This window comes from Vanrija albida (genome assembly GCF_041260175.1).
Source record: "Vanrija albida strain AlHP1 chromosome Unknown contig_7, whole genome shotgun sequence".
Classification (NCBI taxonomy): Eukaryota; Fungi; Basidiomycota; class Tremellomycetes; order Trichosporonales; family Trichosporonaceae; genus Vanrija; species Vanrija albida.
The window spans coordinates 1,968,015-1,982,299 of NW_027191426.1; the positions used below are offsets into that span (position 1 = coordinate 1,968,015).

A 14,285-nucleotide genomic window follows, 5' to 3' on the forward strand; every position below is an offset into this window, starting at 1 on the left:
CGGTGAAGAGAACAAGACGAGGGCCTGAATGATGGTGAGGCATTGAGGTCGCTGCCTGACCCCATGGACTCGACACAAACAATGACCGCTCACACACCCATCACTGTCCATTCTGTCTACGTGTGTGTGGCCTCTCCCATCACCCAATCCCACATGTATCAACCCATCACTCCCATTTCTCTTCCTCCTTCCTTCCTCCCCCCACCCACTCAACCTCGGGCACAATGGAAGTCGCTTTCGACGGCCGGTCCTACCCGCACATCTTCCACAACATCGCCTCGTACACCTCATGGGACACACTCTGCTCGCTCCGCCTCACTTCCAAGAACGTCAAGGCCATAGTTGAACCTATACTCTACCGCCACATCATTATCGACTTCGCATCGCCCACCACCATCATCATTCGCAATCCATACACCCATTCGCCCATTCCGGGGCTCATCTTCCATCACTCCCATCGCACGACCCAGAACAAGACTCTCGCCCTCATCACGGACCACACCAAGGTCATTGACTATTGGGGCCACGACCAGCATGGCGCCATCGACCCCGAATGGGACACCGAGGTGCCTGGAATCATTGACCCCGTCTTGGTAGCCGACCTCGAGACGTGCTTTACAACCGACAAGGTGATTCGCACCTACCTCCCATGGTGCCGCATGGAGACTCCCTCCTTCGCCGATAGGCTCGTCGGGTTCCGTCACCTGCGGGGCGCGCCCCGCTCCCTCACCCTACACATAGACGCTATCCGCCCGACGATGAAATCCAGCAACCGGCTGGTCCTTATCCAGGCGGTGGTGATCTTTGGCCTGCCCATCCCCCCTCGTGAGATGACCTTGCTCATCAAGGTGTGGGGGATGACGCTGTCTGCCACACCGTGTCAGTCACGCCGCACCGGGGTTCACTGGGCCAATCATCCATTCCTCCTGACCACCAAGTCGATCCTGCGCGTTCGGGATGTAGTCGAGAGCATTGTGGCAAACGGCGATTGGGACAAGCTCTATCTCATTGGGGTCCAAGGTCCACGCGGTTTCGGCTCACCGCGCCTTCTCGTTCGCTCATGCACGGAGATCGCAGACATGCTTCCCTTCGCCACGGTGAAGGGCCCTGGGCCGAGTTCCTGTGTCACGTCGAAAAACCGCTTCGGCCGGGACAGTGGACTCAGCGCCGCACAGTCCGACCTTGCCCTCACCCCTGTTGGCACCGAGTTCCCATTTCCGCCCGCCTGGCTCATGAAGTCGGCGCAACGTTAGCTCCCCAACCCGAGTCAGGCCTCAGACCCATGTGTTTAGAATGAATCTCATCCACCCGTATGACTGTCTCTAGAACGTTCACACCATGCCTGCTGCATCCCTACACATGCTTCGTCGCGGCCTCAAAGTACTCCTTGAGCCAGTACCCCGACTTCTTGATATGCCTCGCGTGACCGTTCTCGCGGTCGACGAACACCGAGCCGAAGAGGCACTCGAATCCGGCCATCCACTCGATGTTGTCGAGCAGGCTCCAGGCGTAGTACCCGCGGACGTTGACGCCGTCCTCGTTGGCAGCCTTGACCAGCTCGCCGATGTACGCGCGGAAGTAGTCGATGCGCTTTGTGTCGTCCAGCACGCGGGGGAGGCCGAGGGTCGCCTCCTTGGCGATGCTGAACCCGTTCTCTGAGATGACGAGCGGGAGCGACGTCGGCGCGAGGTAGCGCTCGTGGATGTAGGTCACGATCTTGCGGAAGCCCCAGGGGACTAATGTCAGCGGTGGTCACGGATGGACGGCACGAACCAGTCTTGAGGAAGCCTGGCTGCCCCGCCTCGCCGATCAGCCTGCCCTCGGCATCGACCTGCGTCGAGACGTAGCCACCGTACATCTCCTTCGTCTCGTCGGTCAGCTTCTCGCCGGTGAACCAGTGTGTCGAGTACGAGTTGAGGTAGAACCTGCAGTGTCAGGTGAAGTCACAGCGTCGACACCTACACATCCGAAGAGCCCTTCACCATGGCCCACTCGGCATCAGTGAACTGGGGGAGGCGGTCGCCCGCCGTGTCGATGCAGCGCTGGGGAAAGCGGCCGAGGTAGATCGGGTCGGCATACAGCCCCAGGTAGGTATCTCTCCTCGCCTGGGGCGCGATCTGCGCCTCCTGGCTGTCGCCGAGCGGCTCGAACCAGTCGCAGTTGAGGCAGATGCCGATGTCGCCGCCCTGGTGGGCGAAGTCGTCGCGGTAGGCCTTGACGGCGGCCGCGTGCGCGAGGATCATGTGGCCCGGGATGCGCCAGGTATCGATCTCCCAGTCGTAGTTGGGCTTGACCCCGCGGCTCATGTTGCGCAGCACGATGAACGGCTCGTTGATCGTGATCCAGTGCTTGACGCGGTCGCCCAGCCGCGTGAACAGCAGGCGGGCGTAGTGCCCAAAGTCGGCAATGATCTCGCGGCTCGACCAGCCACCGTACCGCGCCTCCAGGGCGGAGGGCAGGTCCCAGTGGAAGATGGTGACGCACGGCTCGATGCCGGCCTCGAGGAGGGCGTCGACCAGGTTGGAGTAGTATGCGACCCCCGCCTCGTTGACCTCGTCGCCGCGTCCGCCTGCCGTCAGCTGGGCCATCGACCTCAGACCCACCCTTGGGGATAACACGGCTCCACGACACGCTGAAGCGGTACACCCTCGCGCCGAGTTCCTTGAGCACCCGCACGTCCTCGCGCCACAGGTTGTACGAATTGGCCGCGACGTGCCCGTTATCCCCGTTGGCGATGGTGCCCGGCTTTGCGGCGAGGTCGTCCCACACGCACGGCCCGCGGCCGTCCTGGTCCCACCCGCCTTCAACTTGCCATGCCGCTGGGTGCGTGAGTGGTGCACACAAGGCTGGGATGGGGGCCTCCGCTCTGACGACTCCATGGCACTCTCTCGCCATCACCATCGAGCTCACTTACCCGTCGCAAAGCCGTACTGGAAGTCGCGCGGCAGCGTCCCCGTCGCAAACTGCTCGTCAAACGTCGGGACCAGGTCGATGGTCATGGTGGGCGGATTGAATTGAGAAAGTCTCTCCCACATCCCCAAGTTATGCGACCTCGCGCGACCCGGCTGCGTCCCCGCGTCAACACCTCGTGCACCGGTCCGCGCCGCCGCCGCATGCTCCTCAACGAAGCGCTTCTGCTCCGGCATGCATCCGCAGGAGAAGCCTGTGGGTCGAGCATGCGGTGCCTCCGGAAAAGGGCCTTCCGTTCCGGCGGCTCTCCCGACGGACCCCTCCACGGACCAACAGGAGGTCTCCACACCGGCTCGTGACCTCTCCGACGGTCTGCACCGGTCGCGGTGGCGTCGATCGCACCGCGTGCTCCGCAGGCGACACGGCGCGGGGCCACGGCGGGGCATTCGTGCGCCGTCGGGACGCATGGCGGCGACTCCGGCTCGCGGACCGGAAACGACTAGCCGGGAAGCGTCGACCAGAGTCAGGATTGCTCAGGCCTTACCTTGGTCAAGTTCGTCAACTCCAAGACACTGCCGGCGTCGGCAGCATCGGCTGCATGCTATTGTCGGATGCCTTGGCCACATGCTATTGTCGGCCAGGTCCCGCTGCCAAGAACAGCCATGACATCCCTCCTGCGGAGGAGCGGGACACCCGCGACGAGGCTTGCGCTGTGCCAAAGTCGCGGTGCAAAGTCAACCTCGCACAGTCGACCTAGCAACTCGGGAAGCCGGCTCGCGATCCGGGCTTCACATTGCCCTAGACACTGACTTGAGGTTAAAAGGGTGTGCGCGGGGTAGACGGGGCACCAACACTCCTCCCCTCCAAGCACAATCACAATGGGCGGCGAAGCTAGACGCGCGTGGACGTACGCCATCTGCGCGGCCATGACCATGGTGCGTGCCGAGTGCCTGGACCTCGCTGACACCAGGCCATCAACGGGTACGACGGCAGTACCTTCAACTCTGTGCAGGGGTTCAAGACGTTCGTCGACCACTTCAAGAAGCCCGGCGCCAAGGAGATCGACCCAAACATGCTCGGCGCCATCAACACGGGCTACACGACGGGCGGCATCGTCTCGGGCGTGTTTGTCACCCCCACGCTGTCCAAGCTCGCCGGGCGCCGCATCTGTCTCCAGGTCGGATGTGCACTCGTCATCATCTCGACCTTTGTCCAGGTCTTCGCGCCCAACGTGCAGGGCTTCATCGGCGGCCGCCTCCTCATGGGTATCGGGCAGGGCATCGCCATCCCCACGGGCCCCACGTACATGACCGAGATCGCACCGACGCGTATTCGCGGCGTCATGATGTCCTTTTGGCAGGGTGAGCGGAGCTTGTGGCAGTATACTCACCCCCAGTCTTCTTCACCATCGGCGCGTTCATCGTCTACTGGACGGCGTACGGCGTGAGCAAGAACCACCACCTCGGCATCTGGCAGTGGCGCGTCCCGCTCTTCCTCCAGATCTTCTTCCCGGCCCTCGTCATCATCTCCATGCTCTTCTGCCCCGAGTCACCCCGCTGGCTCGTGGAGCGCGGCCGCATCGACGAGGCACACCGTGCGCTCGTCCTTACCCGTCCCCAGGAGGAGGCCGAGCAGGAGCTGGCCGACATTGTCGCCGCGGTCAACTACGAGAAGACGGCCGCCCACCTCGACTCGCGCTGGTGGGCGCCGTACAAGACCATCTTTGTCGAGCCGTCGCTCCGCCGCCGCATGCTCATCGCCATCTTCATCAACTTTGGCCAGCAGGTCTGCGGCAACTCGGTGCTGGCTGGGTACACGTCGCTCATTTACAAATCCGTGTTTGCCAACCCCGACACCATTTTCCTCATCAACGCCCTCAGTGCCACATTCTCCATTCTCTTCACCCTCAACGCCACCTGGCTCGTCGACCGCATCGGCCGCAAGCCCGTGCTGCTCATCGGTGCTGCGGGACAGGGTATCTCACTGCTTATCGTGGCGTGTGTCGGCATCACCCACCCGGCCGATGCCGAGGGCCACCGCACCCGCTCAGTCGGCATTGGAGTCGCGGCCCTCTTCTTCCTCTTCGTGCTGTTCTACAAGCCGTCGTGGGGAGCTACTGTCTGGATTTACTCGGCTGACATCTTCTCGGTGCGTGGATTCTTGCTTCTATGTTGCTTGTTGGAGTGCTGACAGAACTCTCAGACCGACGTTCGAGCCCACGCCATCAGCTTTTGCTCCCAGACCCAGTCCATCGTCGGAACCATTGTGGGCCAGTTCTTCCCCATCTTCCTGAAGAAGACGGGCTTCTACTGTTTCTTCTTCTTCGCCGGCATGAACGTAATCCTGTTAGCGGGAGTCTGGTAGTGAGTACAGGCTAACTTTTCGGGTTTGCCCAGCTGACCCCGCCAGCTGGCTTCCCGAGACAAAGGGCATCCCTCTCGAGGACATGGACAAGCTCTTCGGCGGCGTTTCCCACCGCGAGGCCGGCGAGGCGCTCAACCACGAGAAGATTGAGGCCAACGGCGGCACGGTGCTCCGCTACGACAGCGAGGCGGCCATCGCGTCGGAGAAGGCCAAGCAGGAGGTCAAGCACATTGCGTAGGGAAGCAAAGCACTATGGTAGAATGGTATGGAAAGAACTCTTGCGCCAGATGACCGCGGTTAGTGAGTGGGAGCTGCTGTGGTGCTGCCCTCGGCGGCCGGTGTATTGAAGAATGGAAAGTTACATGAAAGTGAGACCACGCGACCAGTTGTTTTGACCTATCGCGCGAGGGCCTCGAGTATCTTTCTATGACAGGTTCTGCCCAGCACTAGTGCTCGCAGAAATTGAACTCGACATCCTGTTTAATGCCTTCATTGATCTCCTTGTTGTTGGCCGCCCGTTCCTTCATCAACTTGACGCGGAGTTTCTTCGCCTCTTCAAGGCTGTACGGGCAGTCGAGCTCTTTCTCCACCATTATCGCAACCTCGCGGGGCAGTCGGCCCTCGGCACCGGGGAACGACGCCCACCCCCGCTGCTGCGGGGGCACATGCTGGGTACTGATGATGCGCGTGGCCGGGTCGACGAGGAACAACGCAAGGATCTTGCGGTGGCCAGGCTTGGTCTTGTCTTCGAGCTTGAAGCCGCTCACTTTGTGCTGGTACACATTCGGGAAGACGAGGAGGCGGTCCTCGATTGTCGCGACACTACCCAGTTGCTGCGTAGCGCCCCACTCTGCGCCGTAGACATGTCGGCCAAACAGCCGCTGAAAAGCTTCATGCTGGCCCTGGGGAGCAGAAAAGTTCACCTTGTGGATTTCTGCGTCTATGCCTGTCCGAAAACTAAGGGTGCTAGCCGTCACGTTGTCGCTGTCGTAGTAGAAGAGCGCTGTGGCGCAAATAGACTCGTTCCGCAGACCCTCGACATGCCACGACCCGCCGTCATAGGTCGGCTTCTCCGGCGTGAGGTGGATGTTGGCCAGCTTGACCACCACCTGGAGGTTGCCCCAGCGGTCGTCGCCGGTGAACTCGGCAAGCCGGAAGGGCTCATGATCGTTGTTCCTGCAGTTAGCGTAGGCACACATCATTGGCACGTACTTCGACAAGCTCATGTCGTCGGCCGTGAGCCCAGAGTACTCGTACTTGCGGGGTGGGGGTTGGGTGCGCTCTTCCCCATCATAGGCCCACCAGCTCCAGTCTGAGAGGCCTTCATACCGACTGTATGAGTCTTCACTGTCGTCGTCTTCACCGTCGTCGGCTTCGCCGCCGTTGCCGTCGCCTGTGGTGCACCATCCCTTAATGTCCTTGCCGGATCCCACTTTGATGCCTGTTGCCTCTTCGATGCGCGCGATGAACTCGTCGTGAGTCTCGTCGATGGACCGTGGCTCAAGAATGACACCTGGCTGATGCCCAGGGACATAGTCGTTCCTGATCTCCTCTTCGCATTCATGGCATGGAACGCGGGTACGCTCAGCCACATAATCGAGGCTGGGATAGGAGATGGCGCGTTCATACACCGCGCGGAAGAGGGGAAGGGCCACTTTCAACACCCCCTCGACGGCGGTGTACAGATCCGCGTTGTGCACCGGATGCGCATTGTTGATGTAGCTGTCGAACTTGACTTCTCCCGTGCGTGCCGAGAACTTGACCTCGGCTGGGAGCCATTGGAAGTCGCATGAATAGAAGGGAGCTGGGGTTAGCGGCCATGTTGGAAGTGTCGCTCACCGGACCCTGTGTCTTTCTCGATAACCTCGCCTGAGCCATACGCGTCAAGAGCGTTCGACAGGTTGAGCGGCTTGTCAGAGACAATCCTTGTGGTGCCGTACACTAGCGGGAATAGGGAGGGATGCACGAGATCGAGCACACGTCCCTCGCTGATCGGGTGCCAGTCCTTCTCGCTATCCGGGACATTCTCAAACTTTGCCGCCGCGGCACGGAGCATGGCCTTGACATCGGGTGGCACCAGCCCGTCGGCCTTGATGGCGGCGGCAGCGCCGTCGCAGATGCTCACAGCTCCGGTCTTGGCAAGAATCTCGGCCTTCTCTTTCAGCTCTGCCAGGCAGTAGTTCCACATCTTCCTGCCGAAACCGAACTTGAGGTTGTAGTCGGGGTAGGAGTAACTGTCCCCTGCCTGCTCCTTTGCCTTGGCGACAAAGTCCTGAAGCTCCGCCCACCAATTGTTCGTGATCTGCCCGTCGTGGACCTTGCGTGCCCACTCCGGTTTGTCGGTGATGGCGTTCATGAACCACAACATGGACAGCTCGCTCGGCACCATCGTATTGGACCGCCAGTGGCCCATCAGATGCTCATCATAGTCGACCGACCAAGGATAACGATCTCCCCGCTCATTGTCGTCCATGAATGAGACGGTCGGGAACACGCCATCAGGCTTGTTGAAGTTGCCGGCTTGACCATAGTGTGTGACCTCGAGGCCAATACCAGGGACGAGTTGCCATGGCGCCCATACAATGTCGCTGCCCTCCTCCTGCCCACCTCCCGGCTCGCTGCGATTGGATGCTGGCGCGGAGACAACCGTGTCGGACATTGTGGTGGATGGTCAAGGAAGGGATGGGAGATGTGTGGTTGGTGACAGCGGGAGTGTTGGGTTGTGAACGGGTTGTGGGCGTGCGATGCCCGCCAACTCAGGGCCGACAGCGGGCGGCGTCTTGGATGGCCGAGCTGGGACAGGCACACCCTTCAAAGCCGCCGCTTTCAAGCATTGATGATGCAGCGTGCCGGGGAGGTCTGAGGGCGAGCTACGTGCTGATCTGAGCCAGGTGTGTTGCGAGATGGGTGCTCTAACGCACAGCCAGATGCAAGAAACAAAGCATTCGCGGGGCCACCTCAACTAGGAGCCGAGGCTGATCAGTCAGTGACGTCATGGGATCGACAGGTCGCGTGGCTAGCACGTGGAAAGCCACGTGTTCCACAACTGTTAACTGTTCTGATCGCTCGGGCGGTGGCGGTCGTGACGGCGTCGGACTGGCAGGCGATCGCTCTTGAGCCATTGGGGGAGAGAAGCAAGCATGCGAGGGAACAATAGACGAGCGGGTGCTTCTTTCACTGCCCACGCGCACTCAAGGTCAAAGTTTTCATCCTGCTGAGGGGCCATTCAGTCATGGAACGTGGCGGCCGTGCTAGCCACAGGAAGGTTGTGGCGCTGGTCGGCAGAAGATGGGTATGCGAGAGCATTGGGGAGAACAACCTCGCCGTCGATTCCCCTTGTCCTGCCTGTAGCTTCGTGTCGGAGGCTGGCAAACTCACTGCTGTCGTCGTATATATAATGGTCCCCGCTAACAACCTCTCTCGTCCATCCGCCCCTCCCTCCCCCTCTTCACTTACGCTTCACCATGCGTCGCCGCAGCAATACCCTGCCCGAGCCCCCAGCGCCTCCAGAGGTTCCGCGACCCACCACACCCAACACGACATCCGGGGGCTCGGATCGGTCGCCCCCTACCACGACCGTCTTCGGTTTTCCCATTATGCCGACGATGACCTTCGCCGAACCTCTGCCGGACGCACCTGTCTCCTCGCCCGCCACGACATATGCCGGTCCCAATTCACCGTCACCAAACGCTTTCGCATCCCCGACGATCGATACCCCCGCAGATGCCCTCGTATCAGCCACGACGCCACTCTCACCAGTCGGCGAGCCAGCGACAGAGCTCGCGGCCGAGGGCGGTCCTACCTCCGCGTCGGATCCCCGGCCCACCACAACACCTCCGCCCACCCCTCCTATGAAAATGGACAAGGTCTTAAAGGCTCTTGAGGCCGTTGTCCCGCCAGCTGACTCGCTCTTGCTGTCTTGCACCAGCATGGCAAGAAGCTCGCCGCGCATGTCTCTGCCCGCATCGCTGGCCGGCTCGCCCACAGAGGTTTCAGCCACTGTCGCTGATGGGCCACCCACGGCGAGCTACATCCAGATGCCAGAGGGCTCACCAGAGGCGACCCCTCCCCCGATCCCCGTCACAGTACCCCTCGTGAGGCCGCCAGCCTACTCGACTACTGGGGGCTCGAGGGTCACACCAACGGGCTTTCCCCTGTTGACGACCCCGACAAGCCACACGAGGACGCATCTTACGATCGTCTTCAACTTCCCCCACGCCAGCAAGAAGCCCTTGAAGAAGTCGGAGGCCAAAAAGACGACCAAGCCCCCACGCTACACCATTGTCGAACCCTTTTACTGTACTCGCACAGGGCTCCTCCAGTTCATTAACTGGAACGGGAGTGCAGACGAGCACCAACTTTGTGTAAACATCCTCAGCCAATGCGAAGTCATCGACGAGCTCTACATCGGCGCCCCGCTCACCGAGGACTTCAAGGATGCCGAGTTTCACGAACTCCAGCGGGCCTTGGGAAGGGTCAACACTGTGCGGTTCTCCGACATCATCCGCCCTACCTTCACCTATCCTGCGCTGCAGAAGGTGGTCGGCTTCTTCGATATCCCGCGCGGCCCCTATGTTCAACTCGACGACAGGCGACCCGAAGCCCACCGTGACCTCCTCATGTCCCCGCTCCCGCCGTCCGTGCAGTACGTCTGCTTTGTTGTCACCCATGCCAAGGGTCACACCACTGCCAAACACACTGTGAATGCCACCGCGCTCAAGCATTGCATCGGTCTCCAGCGCGTCGTTCTCATCCTCGACGTGGCCGACGACGCGGAGGGTAGCAAGATTCACCCACGAGGCACGCCAAAAAGCGGGATCGGACCCTTTACGCCGTTCATTCGATCCTGCGCCCACCTTATGCCCAGAACCAGGCTGGATCTTTACGGGCTCGAGATGTGGCAGCCCGAGTGGCTGTACCCTCCGAACGAGTTCCCCTCTGGCCTCGAAGACCAGAGGGCATTCATCTTCTTTGCCCTGATGAAGCTCGTTCACGTTGTACGGCGTGAGCAGGGGGCCCTCGGATCCTTCGAGGACGTGCGGAGGGCCGTCAACGCTCTCAAGGACCCCAACAACGAAGCGGTCCTCAGCATCGTTTCCGTAATGCGCCTCTTGAGCCGCGCCTCCATTGAAGATCAGATCACTAGTCCCTCCATTGTCAGCGGCCCATCCACTCTTCGGCATCTTTACGACGGTGTGGAAGACAACTCGCCCCCCCCCCCCCCCCCCAACTTGATCAGAGAATGAGGGTAACCGATACACAAGTGTGAATGAAGATCCAATTTAGTCCATACGTTCGAGTCCGAATGACATGCATTGTTCGCGGGCCAGTAGGGGTGGAGAGTGCGAAAGAGTGAAGTGCTGCATGGCCCCACGTGTCGTATGTACAACGGGTTTGTGGCAGTGATGCTCGTCTCTTTCGCACCCTCTCGCACCCTACAGACACAAGCTGCCCACCACTGTGTGCTTGTTGGCGGTCCATCACTGTATATTCACCGCATTGATTCCTTTCTGGCCACCCCTTCCATTGGTCATCTTCAATCCAGCACGCCTGCTCCTTCCATCCTCACACAACCCAGGACGACTACCAGTTCGCTCCCTCACACTCAACTCTTCTCGCTCCCTCACACTCAACTCTTCCCTCTCCCATTCAACAAGCCCGCTCAATCGCTGCCATGCCCAAGGCCCCCACTCCGTCTCTTTCCAAGGCTCCCGATGCCCTGGTACCGAATCCAACTGCCCCGAGGAGGCGCGTCTCTGAAGTGTACAAACGCATTGCAGTCAAGTTCGTCACGCAAGGAAACCCCCGTCTTCCGTTCTTCTACCTCGGAGTACCGGAAAATGGCGCTATCGATACCACCGGCCTCGAGTGGAACGGCAAACCTGAAGCCAAGGCCAAGACGCTCAGACTCCTCAAGCACTGCCGCACCCTTGACATCGTCCTCGGCACCTGGCAAGTTCCCCCCTGGTTCAAGTTGCTTCCCGAATTCGCAGAGCTGGAGAACGCCTTTGCACTCGTTACCGCAGTGAACATCAACAACGGGGCAGAGATTCCCTTCCAGCTTCCGAAGCTCCAACGCCTCGTCAGGTCCTACACGATCCCCGAGACCTTCAAGGGCCAGCCCAGGGCTGACAAGGCTTTCTACGACCTCCAGCCTGCCCCGCTCCCTCCAACCGTGAAGGCCGTCGCGTTCATGCTTGCCTTCTCCAAGGGATCATTGAAGAACCAGCCTGCTCTGTCAGCTCTGGGTCTCCGGGGCTCCACCGGAGTCAAGAACGTCTACTTCCAGTTTGAAGGGGACGTGCCGCCACCGACACCCGCATGCTTTGTCAAGAGCAACCGCATCTTCCGCATGCTCTTCTTCCTTGTCGGCAGTATCACCCCGCTGGTTCCCAAGGCCGCCTTCTCCTTCCTGTGGCGCGAGCGCACAAACGAGCCAGAGGACTACTTCTGCGGGCCGGCCTGCATCGCTGTCAATCCGTGCGACACCTGTGGACTCCCCCCAAGCCCGGAAGACTTCTCGCCAGACTCCACATTTGTGCGGACCGGTCTCATTACCATCACCAGTATGGTCGAGTTCTTCCGCGAAAATCCAGACGCGTTTGATGGGTACGACTCGGGGGCGTTCTTCGGTGGCGAAGAGGGCGAACGACACCTGGACCCAACTGCACCTTGGTGTACACGGGTCAGGGAGACGTGGGACACCATCCTGCTTACGGCCCGGGACCAGAAGCTGGAGATCAAGAGTTTCAGCGCTTTCAAGGACAGCAATGAGGGGCGCCAGCTCCCTTGGCCGGCGTAACAATGCGAAGAGGTTTGAAGGGCGACAGTACGGGCTGGACATAGACAACGCATGGAAGGTTTACCATCTGGATTACTTTCTTTGTACTCCTTTGGGATGCATGCGTTGTGCCAGACGGCAGATGCTGATTGTGTTTGGCTCCAAGACGCGTCGTCGCCTGTGCGTCTTTGTACCTAGGTAGGTGAGCAGCCGTTCGTGCACAGCCGGAAAAAACAACACAAGGATTCTCATTGTCAGTGCTACTCGGTCGTCAACGTGCGCGTTTTGTCACGCGCTCGCCACCCGTCATCTGTGGCAATGCAGCGCTTGTTCTCTTTGGTGGCCTGCACTCACTCACACACTCACATGCACATACACACCGCCTCAACATGGTCACAGTTGGCTCATAAAGCTGCCTCCTCCTCATGCATTGCCCATTTATCCATCCCATTATCATCATGACAGCCGATGCCTCCACCTCCACTGGCCCACCACCTTTCAACGAGCGTCTAAGCACCACGGTCAACGACACACCCTTACTCAATCTCAAGTTCTTGCCAGGAATCACCGACACAATCATTGACTGCCTGGACCCCGTGCAAGACTACCATACTCTCCTCACCCTCCGCCAGACCAACAAATTCCTCCACTCACGAGTGTGGAGAGTGCTCTACTCCCGCATCGAGGCAGTCATCAACCCCCCATCGCTTCAGCCAGCCCCCTCGCCGCCCCTATTCACACTGCGCGGTCGGCTTTTCGGTATACGCCGTGTTCCTGGACTAAACTGGAATGGAACTGAGTCGGAGCGCCTTCAGTGCATCAAGGCCCTCGAAGCCTTCTGTCGCACACTGGATATCTCCATCGTCGGCGCCATGGTGGACAACAGCTTGAAGCAATCTGCAGAGTGGGTGCAACTCGAGCATGCTCTGCGGCACGTCACGGCCGTCCACGTCAAGGAGACAAGTGTCAATGGGATGGACATTCCCTTCACACTTCCCAAACTTGCGCAAGTGGTCATGTCATACAAATCGAGCGTTCCTTATTGGGGCAGGGGACCCGACGGCTGCCCTCATCCTCTTGACCTGGCGCCGCGGCCTCTCCCCGCATCCATCAAGAGCCTTAGTCTGATCGCCACGTCCACCTTTGGTGCCAAGCGCGACATTTTTGCAACACACCTCTACCAATCGACTGGCCTGAAGAATCTTTGTATCCACACCCGAGGTCACAGAGGCCCTCTTTTCCACCACCTGAAGTGGAAGCACGATGACCTAGCCGACTTGTGGATAATTGCAAGCTTCGCCCCAATCATTGGTCGGACACGGGTGACATACCTGTACCGCGACGCAACATCCGAGCAATGGGCCGACAACAGGCAACTCTGCTCCCGCCGCTGCTGCGCTCGGGAGCGGTGGAGGCCCTGCGCTGCAGATGAAACCTCTAAAACGTGGACCAAGTTCAAAATCCACCTCAAGGCCCGAATCTTCAACGTACTGAGAAACCCTACGCCTATCAGTGAAGCGTTGGGTATGCCGCCCTTCATTGAGCCCCAACTACGCTACGAGCACCCCGACGAACTCATCTCCGTCCGCCGGTACGCGTCCTTCAAGAACAGTACAGAGGGCCGACAAATTCCCTGGCCCATCGTTGGATAGTAACCGAAAACAACCGATTCACATGGAAAAGCGAGCACGAAGGAGGCACTCGATTTCCAGCCTTCGTCGACACGTAGCTATCCACATGCACCCATCAGTACCCATCACCAATGCACTCATCCACATAGCGTGGAGCTCCCTAAAGGGGAAATGATTGTGTTGTGCAATGATGAGTTATCTCCGAAAGGACGAGTCAACCCGGTGAATCGCTCCCACCCCCAGTCCTCCGTCACTTTGGAGTGAGTACACTTTCGAGAAGAAGTTGACTGCCCTTGAGCGGCCGGGAATCATCCGGGGAAATGCTGTGTGACGGGGAGCGACTCTCCCCACCAACCAGGCCACAGGCGGCAGCTGTCTCGAGTGCATTCCTGGTCCGGAGCGTGTCCATTTCCGCATAGGACTGCCTCGCCGGTCATTCCGTCGATAAAATCGCCGAGCACGGCGGCACTCCGGGTTTCCATGTCTGTAGGATGCGTCCGGTATGAAGACAGGGCTGGAAGAGGGTGCTGCATGTACATACTTCGACACACACCCTCAAAGAGGTCGCGCCAGCGTCGCGTCAAATCTAGCTTGGCAAC

At 59.9% G+C, this 14,285-nt stretch overlaps 6 protein-coding genes across 6 annotated transcripts; 4 read left to right on the forward strand and 2 right to left on the reverse strand.

Annotated features, from left to right (window-relative positions):
• Positions 1–224: 224 nt before the first annotated feature.
• On the forward strand, positions 225–1,253 carry Q8F55_009247 (uncharacterized protein; the record flags this gene model as incomplete). The annotated part of the gene is made up of 1 exon (XM_069357615.1): positions 225–1,253. One exon carries the CDS (start codon positions 225–227, stop codon positions 1,251–1,253), a length of 1,029 nt encoding a protein of 342 aa, XP_069205552.1.
• Positions 1,254–1,353: 100 nt separating this feature from the next.
• On the reverse strand, positions 1,354–2,999 carry Q8F55_009248 (uncharacterized protein; the record flags this gene model as incomplete). Its single annotated transcript, XM_069357616.1, has 5 exons — positions 1,354–1,736; positions 1,774–1,925; positions 1,963–2,569; positions 2,604–2,819; positions 2,915–2,999. 5 exons carry the CDS (start codon positions 2,997–2,999, stop codon positions 1,354–1,356), a joined length of 1,443 nt encoding a protein of 480 aa, XP_069205553.1.
• A 789-nt stretch (positions 3,000–3,788) lies between these two features.
• On the forward strand, positions 3,789–5,512 carry Q8F55_009249 (uncharacterized protein; the record flags this gene model as incomplete). Its single annotated transcript, XM_069357617.1, has 5 exons — positions 3,789–3,845; positions 3,923–4,238; positions 4,307–5,058; positions 5,113–5,273; positions 5,320–5,512. The coding sequence occupies 5 exons, from the start codon at positions 3,789–3,791 to the stop codon at positions 5,510–5,512; spliced, it is 1,479 nt and encodes a 492-aa protein (XP_069205554.1).
• Positions 5,513–5,720: 208 nt separating this feature from the next.
• Q8F55_009250 (uncharacterized protein) lies at positions 5,721–7,933 on the reverse strand (the record flags this gene model as incomplete). The annotated part of the gene is made up of 3 exons (XM_069357618.1): positions 5,721–6,450; positions 6,487–7,078; positions 7,114–7,933. 3 exons carry the CDS (start codon positions 7,931–7,933, stop codon positions 5,721–5,723), a joined length of 2,142 nt encoding a protein of 713 aa, XP_069205555.1.
• Positions 7,934–9,203: 1,270 nt separating this feature from the next.
• On the forward strand, positions 9,204–10,520 carry Q8F55_009251 (uncharacterized protein; the record flags this gene model as incomplete). The annotated part of the gene is made up of 1 exon (XM_069357619.1): positions 9,204–10,520. The coding sequence occupies one exon, from the start codon at positions 9,204–9,206 to the stop codon at positions 10,518–10,520; it is 1,317 nt and encodes a 438-aa protein (XP_069205556.1).
• Positions 10,521–10,948: 428 nt separating this feature from the next.
• Positions 10,949–12,076, forward strand: Q8F55_009252 (uncharacterized protein; the record flags this gene model as incomplete). Its single annotated transcript, XM_069357620.1, has 1 exon — positions 10,949–12,076. One exon carries the CDS (start codon positions 10,949–10,951, stop codon positions 12,074–12,076), a length of 1,128 nt encoding a protein of 375 aa, XP_069205557.1.
• Positions 12,077–14,285: the final 2,209 nt, after the last annotated feature.